Source organism: Kogia breviceps, chromosome 13 (assembly GCF_026419965.1).
Source record: "Kogia breviceps isolate mKogBre1 chromosome 13, mKogBre1 haplotype 1, whole genome shotgun sequence".
Taxonomy (NCBI): domain Eukaryota; kingdom Metazoa; phylum Chordata; class Mammalia; order Artiodactyla; family Physeteridae; genus Kogia; species Kogia breviceps.
Window position 1 is genome coordinate 19,990,721 of NC_081322.1, and position 13,563 is coordinate 20,004,283.

At 43.7% G+C, this 13,563-nt stretch overlaps 1 protein-coding gene across 1 annotated transcript in view; it reads right to left on the bottom strand.

Moving 5' to 3' along the window:
* Positions 1–8,131, bottom strand: part of TBX18 (T-box transcription factor 18) — a 29,749-nt gene extending 21,618 nt beyond the window's left edge. Inside the window, exons 1-4 of the mRNA XM_059083131.2 lie at positions 7,391–8,131; positions 5,968–6,172; positions 3,717–3,818; positions 395–566 (exon numbers count right to left, since the gene is read on the bottom strand). Of these exons, the coding sequence (XP_058939114.1) occupies positions 395–566; positions 3,717–3,818; positions 5,968–6,172; positions 7,391–7,697 (786 nt within the window). The 5' untranslated portion in view covers positions 7,698–8,131. The remainder of the gene's footprint in view (positions 1–394; positions 567–3,716; positions 3,819–5,967; positions 6,173–7,390) is intronic.
* Between the last annotated feature and the right edge of the window lie 5,432 nt (positions 8,132–13,563).

Sequence of the window (13,563 nt, forward strand, 5' to 3'; positions counted from 1 at the left end):
GCTTCAGCTGGAGAAAGAACCGGATGCAGGCAGGACACAATAAATCATTATCACTGTTCACCCAACTGCCAAGAATTCATATTCAGAGTATAATAATTGGCACCTCACGGGATTTCAAACAAATGTTTTGGCTAAAAATGGCTGCCTGAGGTTCTTTCATTCCAATACAAATGCAATATCTAGTTTTCCCTATTAAATGCTTCAGAGAATACTCCGGCCACAGGCATTATCTCTGATGCAACTATAACCTAGATTTTGCACAGATTGTGCACAGGCTAGTCAACCAGGAGAGGAATTTCATGATCTTAGAAAAGTTCATTTCCTTCAGGCAGGCACAGTACAGATACAGCCCACGCCATCCAGTGGAGGCAAATTAGGGAGGCCATGTACTCACGTGGCCTTGGTCATCCAGTTCGTTGTTGGTGAGCTTCAGCTTGTCAAAACTGATCACTTGTCTCATCCAAGTCTCCCCTGAGGCAGGCGAGTCCGGATGAATGTACACCCGGGGTGGCACAGGGGAATCAGCGTTGCCCGCCACCATCCATTTAGAGCTGTGGTAAACATACCTAGAAGGCAATGACAAGGCTCAGTTTGTAAATTGTTGCTTTCTTGGAATTTCTAACTCAGTAGACTCAGACAAAATGTGTACCCTTTAAAAAATCTAAAATTCGACAATTTGCTCTTTACATTCAATGCATATAAAATAAGAATTCAAGCACTTTTTAAAAACTCTCTGAAGCAGTGGTAACCTACTGACCACTCAAAGTGGTATGTTAAGGATTTAGTGAAAAATATGCACACTATTCCCACCATAAATGCAAGTATTTTAATTTGGATGAATCACACTTAAACACATTATACATTCTGTCTGTATCCTGATGTTTTCCATTTTTCAACTGGATGTTCAATTGACATGATGAAACTAAGTTGTCAATCTCCCCTTTAAGGAAATCTCAAAAATACTTGAGAGTTATATCTTAAAGTGTCCCACTTTCTTTATCACTTCCCATTTTAGGCTTATGTTCAAACTGATGAGATAGATGGTAGAAAGGCAAGGGGAAATTGTCAGAACTTTCAGTAAATTTATTTTCATAGGGAAAAAGGTTCCATCTATTATCATTTATAATTATTTTTTCTAACTCTATTACACTATAAACTGAGGATATTCCGTTTAATTTTAAAAGTTTGTAAAATCATAAAACATAGGCCTTTATCTCCTATATTTCTTTTTTTGACTATTGTAAGAAAATTCTTTAAATTTTTTTATACCACTAATTAAAATACACATCAAACTTTAAAAATTATGATATATCTAATTAACATTACCTTTCTAACTAAGAGACAAAACATCTTATTCTATTGGTTTGTGTATGTCAACTATATTGACTCTGTAAAAATAATCATTTAAATAACAATGTTTCAAGTAGTATATAAGACAATAATGTTTAATCTTATATTCAGACCATCATTTATTAATGTTAATTAAAAATACACTAATTCAAAAACTAGAAACTAGTATATCGATGATTGACTTAGAAAAGGGTAGAAAATGAAATTATATACTTGGATGTTTTTCTTCCATTTGTTTTAAAATATGGCATACAATTTAAAGCAACAATTTATAAATAGTCTCAGAGAATTCTACCAGTATATAAGCAAATTTCTTTTAAAATAGCATGAAACATTTTCATAATATCTCTGGTGAGGCTCACTGTTTCAATATGGTCACACATTTCATTCTCTTTTGAGTTCAATATGCCTTCTATTCTTTAATTCCTCTTCTTGGGAAAAAATACATTATCACAAAATTAAGAATAATAATACAAACAATTCCCCTTAATTGATATAGTGCAATTTCAATAAATAAGCTCCTAAGTGCATGGCCTTTTGTGAATATTATTTTACATTCTAATAAATCACAATCATTTTTCATTTCACCAAATACCACTCTTTGATAGCAGAGAATAAGCCAAAAATATTTGTTTCTACCATTGTTGAAAAAGTTGGAAAATAAAATACAAATCTTAGAAATGCAAAAAAAGCAGCACAATGGATAAAGAGCTATTGCCAAAATAAATAGAGTAATGTGCTCTGTTAAAACCTTGAAAAAGTATGCATATTGAATAGTTCAAAAATGCACACACACTAAGAGAATAAATGCTACATGTTACATATTCTTTGTGAAACATTCTCAACACAAATGCTAAAAACAATTTTTTTCTTGAGAAGCAATATAAGTGAAAGCAAATTTATGTTTTATAATTTGATCTTTTATAATATGGCATCTTAATACTAATACTTGAAATTCTTCTTGCTTTATGTGTGAATAAGGATCAGTTAAGTAAAATAAACCATCGAAAATATATGGAAGAGATTTGGAGAAAGAAATAGAAGACAAACTTAGAAGAAAAAGGAATAATTTCTAAGCTCATTAGAATTACATTGTCTTCCTAAGCGTAAAACCCAAATTAGAACATGGATTTTAAACCAAGTATACTTAAAGAATAAACTTCAATGCCTTCTAGCTTCTATCAAGTAGTAGATAATTTTAGCAAAGCCCCCTAATGCATTATTTAATTAAAATAAGGGATACAACTTATACATAAAACACAAATAATAAAACTGTCCTTTTTATTACCCATATTTTTAGTATTCCATATGTGCCTGTACTAATTAAATCTGTACACTTTTGACACCATAAACCTGTTTCAAAAAAGAGACTCCCTAAATCTTAAAGCGTAATAAAAACCAAATCTGATTTCATTTAAAAACTTACTAAATGCTCTAGCTGTTTATTTAAAAGACAGAAACAAAGAAATTTAAAGCAGCATCTTCTGATTTTCCACTCAGAATTTCCTTTTTTAAATGTTAGCATTTTTTTAACATCTTTATTGGAGTATAATTGCTTTACAATGGTGTGTTAGTTTCTGCTTTATAACAAAGTGAATCAGTTCAGCTCCTCAGGAAAATAAAAAGAATTGCTATTGACGACTGTTGATTTGCTTACTTGCAGGAGGAAAAGCAAAGGTTGGTTTGATACTGAAGAAAGTATCTTTTCCAACTTTACTTGGTGTATAGATAAATATATTCCCTCAAAATCCAAACACTACAAAACTTTTTAAAAATTACTGTGTTAACTACCAACCAAAAAAACAACAGTAAGGTAACAAATTCATTGCCAGCTAAAGATGTCTTAATATAGTAATGAATTGAGATTTTTTTTCTAAATTGTAAAAAATCTTCAATAATTTTCTCAAATTAAAGGGAAAAAAGCCTATGAAGTTATGATTTTGTATGTAACACAATAAAGGGAATTTATTTAAATGTCCAAAAAATCACGAAGAAAATGAAACAATTTGCTAACTATTATGTATATCTACAAACTTGACTCAACGTTTCGTCTCAAAATCCTAATCAAAATGTGAATCAACATTAAAGTCACATTTAGTTTAGCAACACTAAACTGACCCCTTATTAAAATTCCTCAACACTTAAAGACATTTCTGTATCTACTAAAAGCAAAACAAATTTTTTTTTTCACATTTATTGCAAGAGAAGGCACCATCTAGACTACTGGAAGTGACAGGGTTTGGATTATGGATCTGATAATTCTACAGGCTTCTGGAAACAAATATCATAATCAGCACAGATTAAATAGGCGTATCCTGTAACATGCCAGCATTTTCTTATCCTCCGTACCCATCTGATCACTGTACCTGTATCTTTTGTTGTCCACTGGCACAATATCCATGGCAATGTAATATTGCTGGTGAGGATCTAATCCTGATATCTTCACTCTCATTGCTGGAAACATGCGCCTATGTATAAGGGAGGGGGGGAAAGACGGTTTGGGTTCTGTTTTTGTTTGATTACGCTTGGAGAATAAATAAGCAAAGAAAACTCTCGAATCTGTATTTTTCACATGGAAAAACTTATAACATTCACTTTGGTAATGTAATTCAAAGAATCTGAACATGGTACGTATCAAAACTGAGTCATTTAAATGTAATTTGTTGTACCCTGTACTTGCATTCCATGTTTACTGAAATGTCAGTATAGCTAAAAGCAAAAAAAAAAAAAAAAAAAATTGTACACTGAAGAAATAATGGCACAGAAAGCACGTTATTTTTTAAACAAAAATCGGTAAGCAGATTAACTTTAATAATACAAATAATAAAGTGTTCCAAATGGTAGAAATAGAAAATTTGAATTTCTAAAAGTGATAAAATATATTATAATGTGAAATTTTAAAAGGGTTATAAAAAAAAGCACAAGGAGCCAATGTGCCATGCCATAACCAAACAATATGTTCTTTATTGAGACAGGACTTCCTGTCTGCAGCATGGTAAAGGTGAAGTGCAAAAGTTGCTCTAAATTTGAAAGGTATAGTAAAACTTCTTTATTGAAAGCAGAAACTAAACACAATGTATATTTACCAAATCATTCCTTCCCCCACCATACCCTGAAAATACTTCCTTATTTAACCACACTTACTCAACACTTTTCTAATAAAACAAATGAAAATCCACATTTCTATTGGCTTCCCAGAGATGCATATAAAAGGAGATGCTAAAATAAACGCACCTATCTTTTAAAAAGGGCACAGAAGCAAGGAATACAACAGCAAATTATTGTATATAAAAAAACAAATAAAGCAGTTCTCTTTTTTAAAAAAAACAACTTTCATCTAATGATTTATGTCTAGGACACTTCCGGTTAATCTAATTTTTGCTAATTTAACCTTATAACACAAATTTTAGTACTGTTATTTACCAGAAATGTTTCCTATAACAATAAAGCCATTAAAGACCACTTCTAGAGAAAAGAAAGTCCATTATTCCTAACTAGGCATGAGAACAGTTTAATATGCTGGCTGTTTTAGTGTTATTTCAGTGCACCTGTAAGATAAAGAGTAAAGGTCTTTAACTACATCCTTTATAAGACAACTGTTGCTTTGTGTTGTTGAAGACTGAATTTGGATCATTAATAAAAAGCTCTGTGAAAATGTAGAAGGTAGCATATGGATTCAATAAAATATGTTTTTGTAATTTCTAATAAGTTTGGATACTTTTATGCTATCCAGGTTTTTGCCATGTGTACTCCCTGAAAGAGTTGTGTGTGCTTTTTAAAGTTTCTTTTAAGGAAGATAGTATTCACCGATTTCACTGCACTAAATTAACTGAAAACTTCAAAATGCAAATATTTCTGTTCCTCCCTCACATTAACATGATCTGTGCAACAAATCAATTAATTTTACTAACTGACGGATGTGCAAATTTCACACTTTCAAAAAAATAGATATAACTTACAAATTTTTTTGGTATTCCTCAGCAAATTTAGGCTAATTTGTTGGATTTCATTTAGAAAAAAAAGTAATCACGTAACTGTGAATCTATAAAAAGAATGTTTTTTTAAAATCGGAGCAATTGTTTTTGCAGGGATTAAGCACGTATTACTGGTGATTCCACTACTTTTCATCCTAATCTAATATCAAAATAGCATAACACATCACATTCTCATACTGCCAGCAAATCTTTTGATAAAGAACCAACTGGAAGTTTCGAACTGCGTTTTTTTAAAAACGGGGGGAGGGGTGGATAATCTGTTCCTTAATTTCAGAAACATAACTAAAGCCTAAATAAATGCCGGAACAGATATTAAGTATGATCACGAATCTGTAACTACCCTGCATGCGGATTATCAACAGTAACCGTTACCGCCTCCGGGGCGACAGCGATTTTCTCCTCAGCATCCAAAGAGAGGACAGCCGGGCTGTGCCCCTGGCCGGCCGACTGCACTCCGGGTTAGGTAGGCAAAGCCAGACTCAAAAATGAACCACTACCCAGGACCTTGTCTGCAGAAACTGCTAACGAGAGACCCCACCTCTCTGGCAGGTACTTCTTTCCAACCCACCAAGAGGTGGGGTGAGGCCAGAGCCGGGGCCGTTCGCGCCAGCCTGCCCTTTACCTGCCGGCCTTGGTGATGATCATCTCCGTGCCGATCTCGTGAAAACGCTTCCAGAGCTCAGCTCCCTGCAGATCCACCCGCGGGGCCTGCGGCGAGGGCAGCGGGGTCCCGGGCCGGGCCAGGGCGGGCACCGGGGACCCCTTCGGGGAGTCTCCTGGGGATGCCAGTGGGGAAGCGCCCTGCAGGAAGCCGTCCTCACAGCCGCCTGGGCAGCAAAGGGCAGAGAGGGGTAACCGGTGAGGGCTCGAAATGGGAAGCCTGGTGGGGAGATGAACCCCCGAGGGCGGCTGGGGAGAGGAAAAGGACCGCGAGGAAAGGGGAAGCTTTCTTGCCATCCGGCCCTTACAACAAACAGGCCCATGGGTGGGTAAATACGCGCTCCGCCAGCCAAAGGGACGGACACTCGACGCTCAAGTAGGGCCCTCTCGGCCCCCAAGTCTCAAGTCCCGCAGAGGCGTGCGGCCAGCTTCCACCCCACCCTCCCTGCTTCCGCCTGGTCAAGGCCCCAAAATAAGTTTTGTGCCGCAGCCGGAGTCTGGGATGCATGCCCAACAGAGCCTGAGATGGGTTCCTGAGTCCAGATCCGCAGTGCAGGCCCCGACACACCCCGCTCCATGGAGAGCACGAAGCAAAAGCGCCTGGCGACCCGGCTCCTGGTCCCAAGCGTTTGGGCCTCCCTTCGCAATAGGCGTCCGAGGCGCCTTGCTCCGGGCCCGGCCGGAGGCATCCTCTAGAAAACTCTTCAAACACCGCTCTCGCCAAACTCCCTAGCCGCCCGGATCTTCTTAGCAAAGCAGCAGCGGGAAGAGAAGAGCACGAAAAACAAGCCCACGATCGCCGTCGGCCTTGGCAGCGGGAATCAAGAGAGGAAGGCAAGGGAACCGCTCAGCTACCCCTCGGGAAACCACGTTTGCAAATACGCCGCCCTCTTCCTGGTTTGCCCAAACCGTTTAGGCATTCGTTTCGGTTTAGGGGGGTGGGGGTATGCCGTCGCTACCCCCACTCCCCTGCTTTTAAAAGTTAGGAAAGAAAAAAGAGCACCCAGGGGCTGAAAGCCCAAGGGAGGCAGATGCGGAAAGCACAGATCTGCACCGCCGAGCGCCGCAAACTGCAGCTGCTGAGGGCGCGGCGTGAGTGGGCGGCGGCGGCAGCAGCAGCAGCCTGAGAAACCAGACTGAAAGCGGTATTTTACTGTCTGGAGGGTGACCCGAGTTGCGCGGCGAGAGCGTCCAGGGCAGCGCGAGCTTTGCGCCCTGACTCCCAGGCTAGCGCGCTGATGGCTGAGTTACCCCGGGCGCACAGGGACACCGCGCGCGCGCACGCCCACAACTAGCAGTAGTTCAGGTTCTCCGCGGCGGTACTGGCCCGCGGGACCGGGAGAGGACGTCTAAGGAAGAAGTTAGGCGGGAAGGGGCCGACTCACCCGAGGCTCCGCGGGAGCCGCAGCTCCGTTCCAGGTCTGCGCAGCTCCGGATGGGCCCGGATGCCGCCCCAGCCGGCGGCGAGAGCGCAGTGCCTTCGTCTCCCTCAGAGGAGCCCTTTTCTCCGGCGCCGCCGCGGCGGCTGCAGCCTCCGTCATCTAAGGCCCCGGCCGCCTCCTCCGCGCCCAGCTTTCGCCTCTTCTTCTGAAGCTGTTGCTGCTTCTCGGCGCCGATCAGTGCCTCCACGGAGAAGGCGTGCGCCTTAAGGCTTAGCATGCTGCACGGCGAGCCCCTCCGCTTCTCGGCCATCCCCGCCGCCCGGCGCCCGCCCCTCGCTCATATACACACGCGCAGGCACACGCACACACTCGCTCTCCTTCCCCCACCAAAATCTGAATGACTCTCGGGGCCTCCCGCAGGCCCAGATCTGCCCTCTTCCCCGCCCGGGCAAAAACAAATTTGGCGTTTCCTCTCTCGCGCTTGTGTTGGGATCCCAGGAACCAGCGACGCGCCCGCCAAGTTTCCTTCCCTCGGTCTCTCGCGCGCTCTCTCAGTGATGGACTCTTTCGCTCCCACCCCCTCCAACTCTTCCTGCAGCTCCAAGATCTGCCTCGACTGATGCGCCAGAGAGGACTAACATGGGTAAAAAACACTCTGCGGACACAAATTAGGGATTGTAATTGAAATTTGTTGCCTTGATCTGTCAGCACTTCCAGGCAGGAGAGCGGTGGGAAGAACTTGCTCATTAGTGTCAATAAAGGGGCGGGGGCGGAGTCCGGGGAACTGTCAATCACCGAGACGGCCAGCCAATCAGGAGGCGCTGACTCAGCTCCGCCCCCGCCCACTTCCTTACAAGGTCGCAAAAAACCTAGAGTGGAAAGCGCCGCCGTCTGGCTTGGAAGTGCCAGCCCGGGCCCTGAACCGGGTCAGTCTCCCTGCCTCCCACAGCCAGTCCAGCCCTGGAGTCTCCAGCTTTCCCCACCGGGACCTGGAAAGGCTGAGGCTCCTGGCTTGAAACCGAAATGATCACCACATTAGAATATCAAGAATCTTTCAAGAAACCTTAAGTTCCAGTCCCATTCCCTTATCACTTAATATTGCTACAACTCAGAACATTTTGAGGAGTGGGGAGAATTCACAGCCACCAGGCCCGTCTTTTCTCAGGGACACATTCCTGCATTTAGTAACACTCACTCTGCGCCGGGCGTGGCACTAGACTTATTTGTTTTACTCCGTGGATTTTTCTTGGGGAGGGAGGGGGGAATTAAAGATACGCTTAAATCCTTTATATTTAGGAGAGCAAAATTTTACCCCATTATTGCTCAGTCCTTTATATGAACCAGTCAGAAAAAGCACGCTCTTTCCAGAGTCTCCCATTTCTTTCGAACAATGATCGCTAATTTAAACCTGGTATTTTAATTTTTATGCCTTTAATGATAAGGACTTAGCTTTAAGACCCCTAAACACTTCGCAGAGTGAAATAAGTTTTAAGATGCAATAAAATTTCCATTGCAGTTTTAGAAAATGTCTCTGTGATTTAACGTAACTTCATGTTTGCCCTGTTTTTGCCAGTTAGCTACTTCTTTTCTCAGGCTTTTAAAAAGCCAACATGTTTCTTTAAAACAATTTTTAAAACCTGTTTTTAATTGAATAACACTTAACATGTATCTGTACAGTTTGTTTTGTAGTTTCAACTCGACTTTTGCTCTGGATTAACAAAAATAATGGATGTGATGTAAATAGAGCAAGTCTCTTTGTAGAATAAAACTCATGATGGATATCACTCTTAAATCTCTGGTATAAAATACACGACAAAGGATTGAGGGTTTTTTGTTTGTTTTTTTGTTTTCTCTCCCTCGCTCTGTTTAACCTCCACACTGTTGGCTGCCCCATTATCTCTTACTTCTCTCTTAGTTTCCAGTACAGTGATTCAGGCAGTAGCTTCGCCACTGCGATCTTTTTACCGTAGCTCCAGGGGGAACTCGCGGTTCCTCCAAGGAAACCAGAAGAGCGGGAACCAGAGCGGGCGGTGCTCAGAGGCGTCTCCGCACGCGCCGCCCGGCGGGCCCGGCAGCCTCAGGGTCAAACATGACTCCCTAACAACCTGAAGAGGAGGCCTCTTTTAAAAGATTGAAAACCAGACTCAACCAGGAGGAGGTGTTTTGCATTTGCAAAAAAAGGCTTTGCGAACGGTCTGGAGCGGTCCGGACCTCGGTGGACCTCCAGACTCCGCGGCGTCCTAGGCGGGTAGTACAGCCTTAAAAGTAAGCGCAAACCTGGTTTCTGAAGCCTGCCCGAAGACGGGCCCAAGCCCGGGAGAGCGAAGAGGCCGCCTGGAGGGCTGGGGCAGGGAGTGAGGAGGGGATACGGTGGAGGGAGGGCCGCAGACCTGGCGCTCCGCGCGGCTGGGGCATCTGAAGCCAGCATCCGCAGCCTGCCGGGACCGAGCGCCCCGCTCCACGCCCAGGCTTTCAGTGGCCCCAAGGAGGAACGACCCGAGGCTCCTCTGAGCTGCCCTTGCGGACTTGGAGAGTTGGAGGCGCTGAGGCCCAAGGGTGGAGTCGCCGGGGCCTTGAGGCCTACTCCGGGGGAATGGCTCCTCTGGAGAAACCCCAGGCCGCCAGGGACGATCACGGTTTTCCAGACGCGAAGCCTGCTTTGTAGACCGTTCTTGTCCGTTTACAGGCCCCGCAGCTCAAAACTGATTTAGAAAGGACTACACAGGCCTGCAGGGCCCCAAATCCTCCTATATCCCTACACCGCTTCTTTCTCCTTTACCCCAGGCAGCGAGGGGCGCATACCTCGGGACGCGCGGGGACTTGCGCCCCACAGACAAGCTGGAAAGCCGGGCCTCACACACATCCACTATGTCAGATAGAACGTGGCCCTTAAAAATAATCCAGATGTGCCCTGGGGGCCCGGGACAGGACCAAGGCTCTGGTTTCCTTAGTCCAAGTCCAGGCTGGGTTTCGGGAACCACAGCGATAGAGCCGCACCGCCGCTCTCCACCTTGGGCTCGCATGGAATCCGGCTCAGACTCCGGGACCCAGCGGGACCAGCTGCCCCCGACCCCACGAAGCAGAAGGTCGCAGACCTCAGCTCACCCCCGACCTTCGCTCCCGAGAGGGGAAGCCGAGCTTCTCCAGGAGCCTGAGGGAAGGAAGGCGGGTTTGGCAGGCTGGCGGAGTCGCGGCCTTCGAAGCGCTGGCGAAGCCACCACCCTAATCGGGCGTTTTCTCAAAAGCGTGGCACGAGCGTGCCAGAGTCGAGCCAGGGCCTTGCACTTTGCCAGTCAAGAGAGCAAAGGAAGCGGGGACAGGGCGCAAACTGGCAGGAGAAAAACTCGACAGGGTGCGCGCGTGCACGTGCCTGTATGTGCGTGGACGCGCGTGTGTGCACCTGCGAGGGTGTAAACATGGGTGGGCATGTGTACCGGGGAGCATGTGCCTCTCGTCACTTTAAGAGAGAAAATGTCAGTATGAGCTATGTTAAGGAAACGATTAAAACTGAATTAAACCGTCAGGCCTCTGGCACGAATAGCACGGCTCTATTTCAAATAAAAGGCATCCAGGGAAGAATGTTATCAGAGTGGGCTTCTCTCAGGAACTTGGGCGGGGAGAGAGAGAGGACACAAGAGCCTTGCGAATGGTACCTAGTGGAATCTGTGCGCAGCCAGATAGCAAAACTATCGCGGGAGGGGGGGGCGTTGAAAAGCATAGTCAGTTCCTCTTCCTTATTTTTCTCTGTGCATTTTAAAATTGGACAGTTCCGAAAGATTTTTTAAAACGCATTCTGTCGATTCCCGCTGTGCTTTCTCAGCCTAGAGCCTGTTCACACTATATATAGTGTAACATATATGTTTGGAGAGAGCTTGCTATTTCCACTTACCTGACATAGCTACTTGTATTTATAAACAGTTACTTTTTAAATTCTGAATTTAAAAATCCTATGCGTTAGGATTTCATTCTCTAGATAGACAAGTAGACCTTTTTTTTTTTTTTTTCTTTTACACTTCACGGTGGCCATAAGAGTTTCTAACCCTTACGATTAATTTCCCACACTCAAGACATGACACAGGAGGTGAGCCCTGGCACACAAGAGTCTGTTCTTGGCCCTTGAATGGGAGTTGCTTCAGGTGGTCCCCAAGTTTCCAAACAGGCGGGATCCGGACTTCCTTCCCATGCGCTAAAAACAAAACAAAACAAAACAACTTTATTATTAGCTAGAAGATTAACCTAGCGAGAAGTACAGAAATAGACGGGAGAGTGGGGGTGAGCAAGGGCCCAAATCTAGCACCAAGGGGGGTACTTATTTGGCTGCCTTAATTTGTAACAATTTGGGAAGAAGGTACATCCTAATTGGGGGCGTGGACGTCAGAGCCGCCGAGTCACCAGGCAGCACCTTACTCGCTGGCTGGAGCTCCCTCTCTCCTCCCTTCCTTCCCTTACCGTCTTCCACTCTCTTCGTTATCTGCCCTGCTTTTCTCGCCTCTCCCTCTGATCAGGGTTAATAAAAACAATAAATTATAACCTGTATAAGTTTACAAAGAGTAATTTACAGGAGTAAATTCAGTCGGCTGGGGGCTGGACCGCTGCGCTCTCGAGGCCTTCCTTCCTGCCGGGTCTCCGGCTGCAGCTGCAAACCCAGGCCCCGTGGAGAAAGCGATCCAGAACCTCGATTCCTCGCGGCTCGCTTCTGTCGTGAATTTGCGCACACACACACACAGCGCACTATCCCACATGTTGACGATTGTTTACCATTCTCCTCCTCCAACAACAAGTCTCTTAAGTATTCTCATCAGCTGAGACCGAGTCTCGATAGCAAAGAAATCGTGTAGCCCACCGAAGTGCTCTTAGGGGCTCCCGAGCGCCCAAACTCAGTTTGGGGTCCGGAGAGATTCCTTTTAGTGCTGGTTTTTCAATCAATGCTCATGTCTCGGTGAGGTTTAGGGGAGGTGCGCTGTTTGGAGAGAGCAAAAGGCGTGTACTCTAATGGTAAGCTTGTCGTCATTACTCCCTCCCTCCCTCCACTTACAGTTCTCCAGGGAAAGGTAAAGGAAGGGAGAACGGAGGCCTCTGACCCACCAAGTCGAGGGGCTGTGAGGACGTAATGAACCTGTAATGTATCCGGAAGAAAATTCACTCGGCTGGACGAATGAGCTTCGCCACTCATGTCCAATTTCCAGCAGTATCTGCTCTACCTCCATACGATGCTGGAATTATTTTTCACCCTTTGCGTGAAAAACCGCCCCCTTCACTTCCTCATTCATTGACCTACACTCCTCCGACGACACTACTACAGTAAGGGGTTAGTAACAGAAATGTCCAAGAAGGAAACACTTGTCTCTATCACTAATACCTGATCCAAATACAAGCTGGCTTCAAGGAGGTAATGAAATTAACACCTAGATGTAAATGGATACCCAAAGATGGGTAGATGGACATTGTTGAATTGCAACAGGTCAATCTGGACATAAATCAAACTGAGACAATGAATGGGGAAATTAAATAATATTCTCTAAATAGTTAATGGGCATTTTAATAGTTTATGCTTTATAAAATGATGTTTAAATTGATATTTAAGATATGCAGCTTCATATTCTTTGAATTAAATGTTTAATACTATTTTCCCCATAAACAAAGATTTTCTTGAGTCTGCTGGTTTAATTAAATGAATTGAAAAAGGAACTGAGTGACTGTTTAGGCTCCAATAACTAGGTAGGATGTTTAGCTTTTTATACAAATTATTACACCCTCTAATTGGCTGTAAATTGGGCCCTGTTCTCCTATTTCACATCTGTAGATACCCACAATTATTAAACAGTGAAAATTCTGTGGGCATTTATATAATCTGCTGAAAGTACGAACAATAAAGAATGTGGCTGAAATTTATTCATATTTTTGTACTGACAGATGAGACATTTCAGTTTCAGCTGAATGAAAAGACTTTTAACAGATTAATTTAAGGCTAGCCCTGGAACTGCACAAAAAGAAGTGAGCTATTGAAAAATTGTATTAAGAATGAACCCTGAATTTAAACACATGGGCAAAAAATTTGAGAACAAGCTTTGACTTTTCTACATTACTTTTGGTTTTGCTTTGTTTTCACTTATAATTGTGTAAACTTTTCCATCCTTTAACGAGTGTAAGATGAACATTTAAGATAGCTGAAAAAT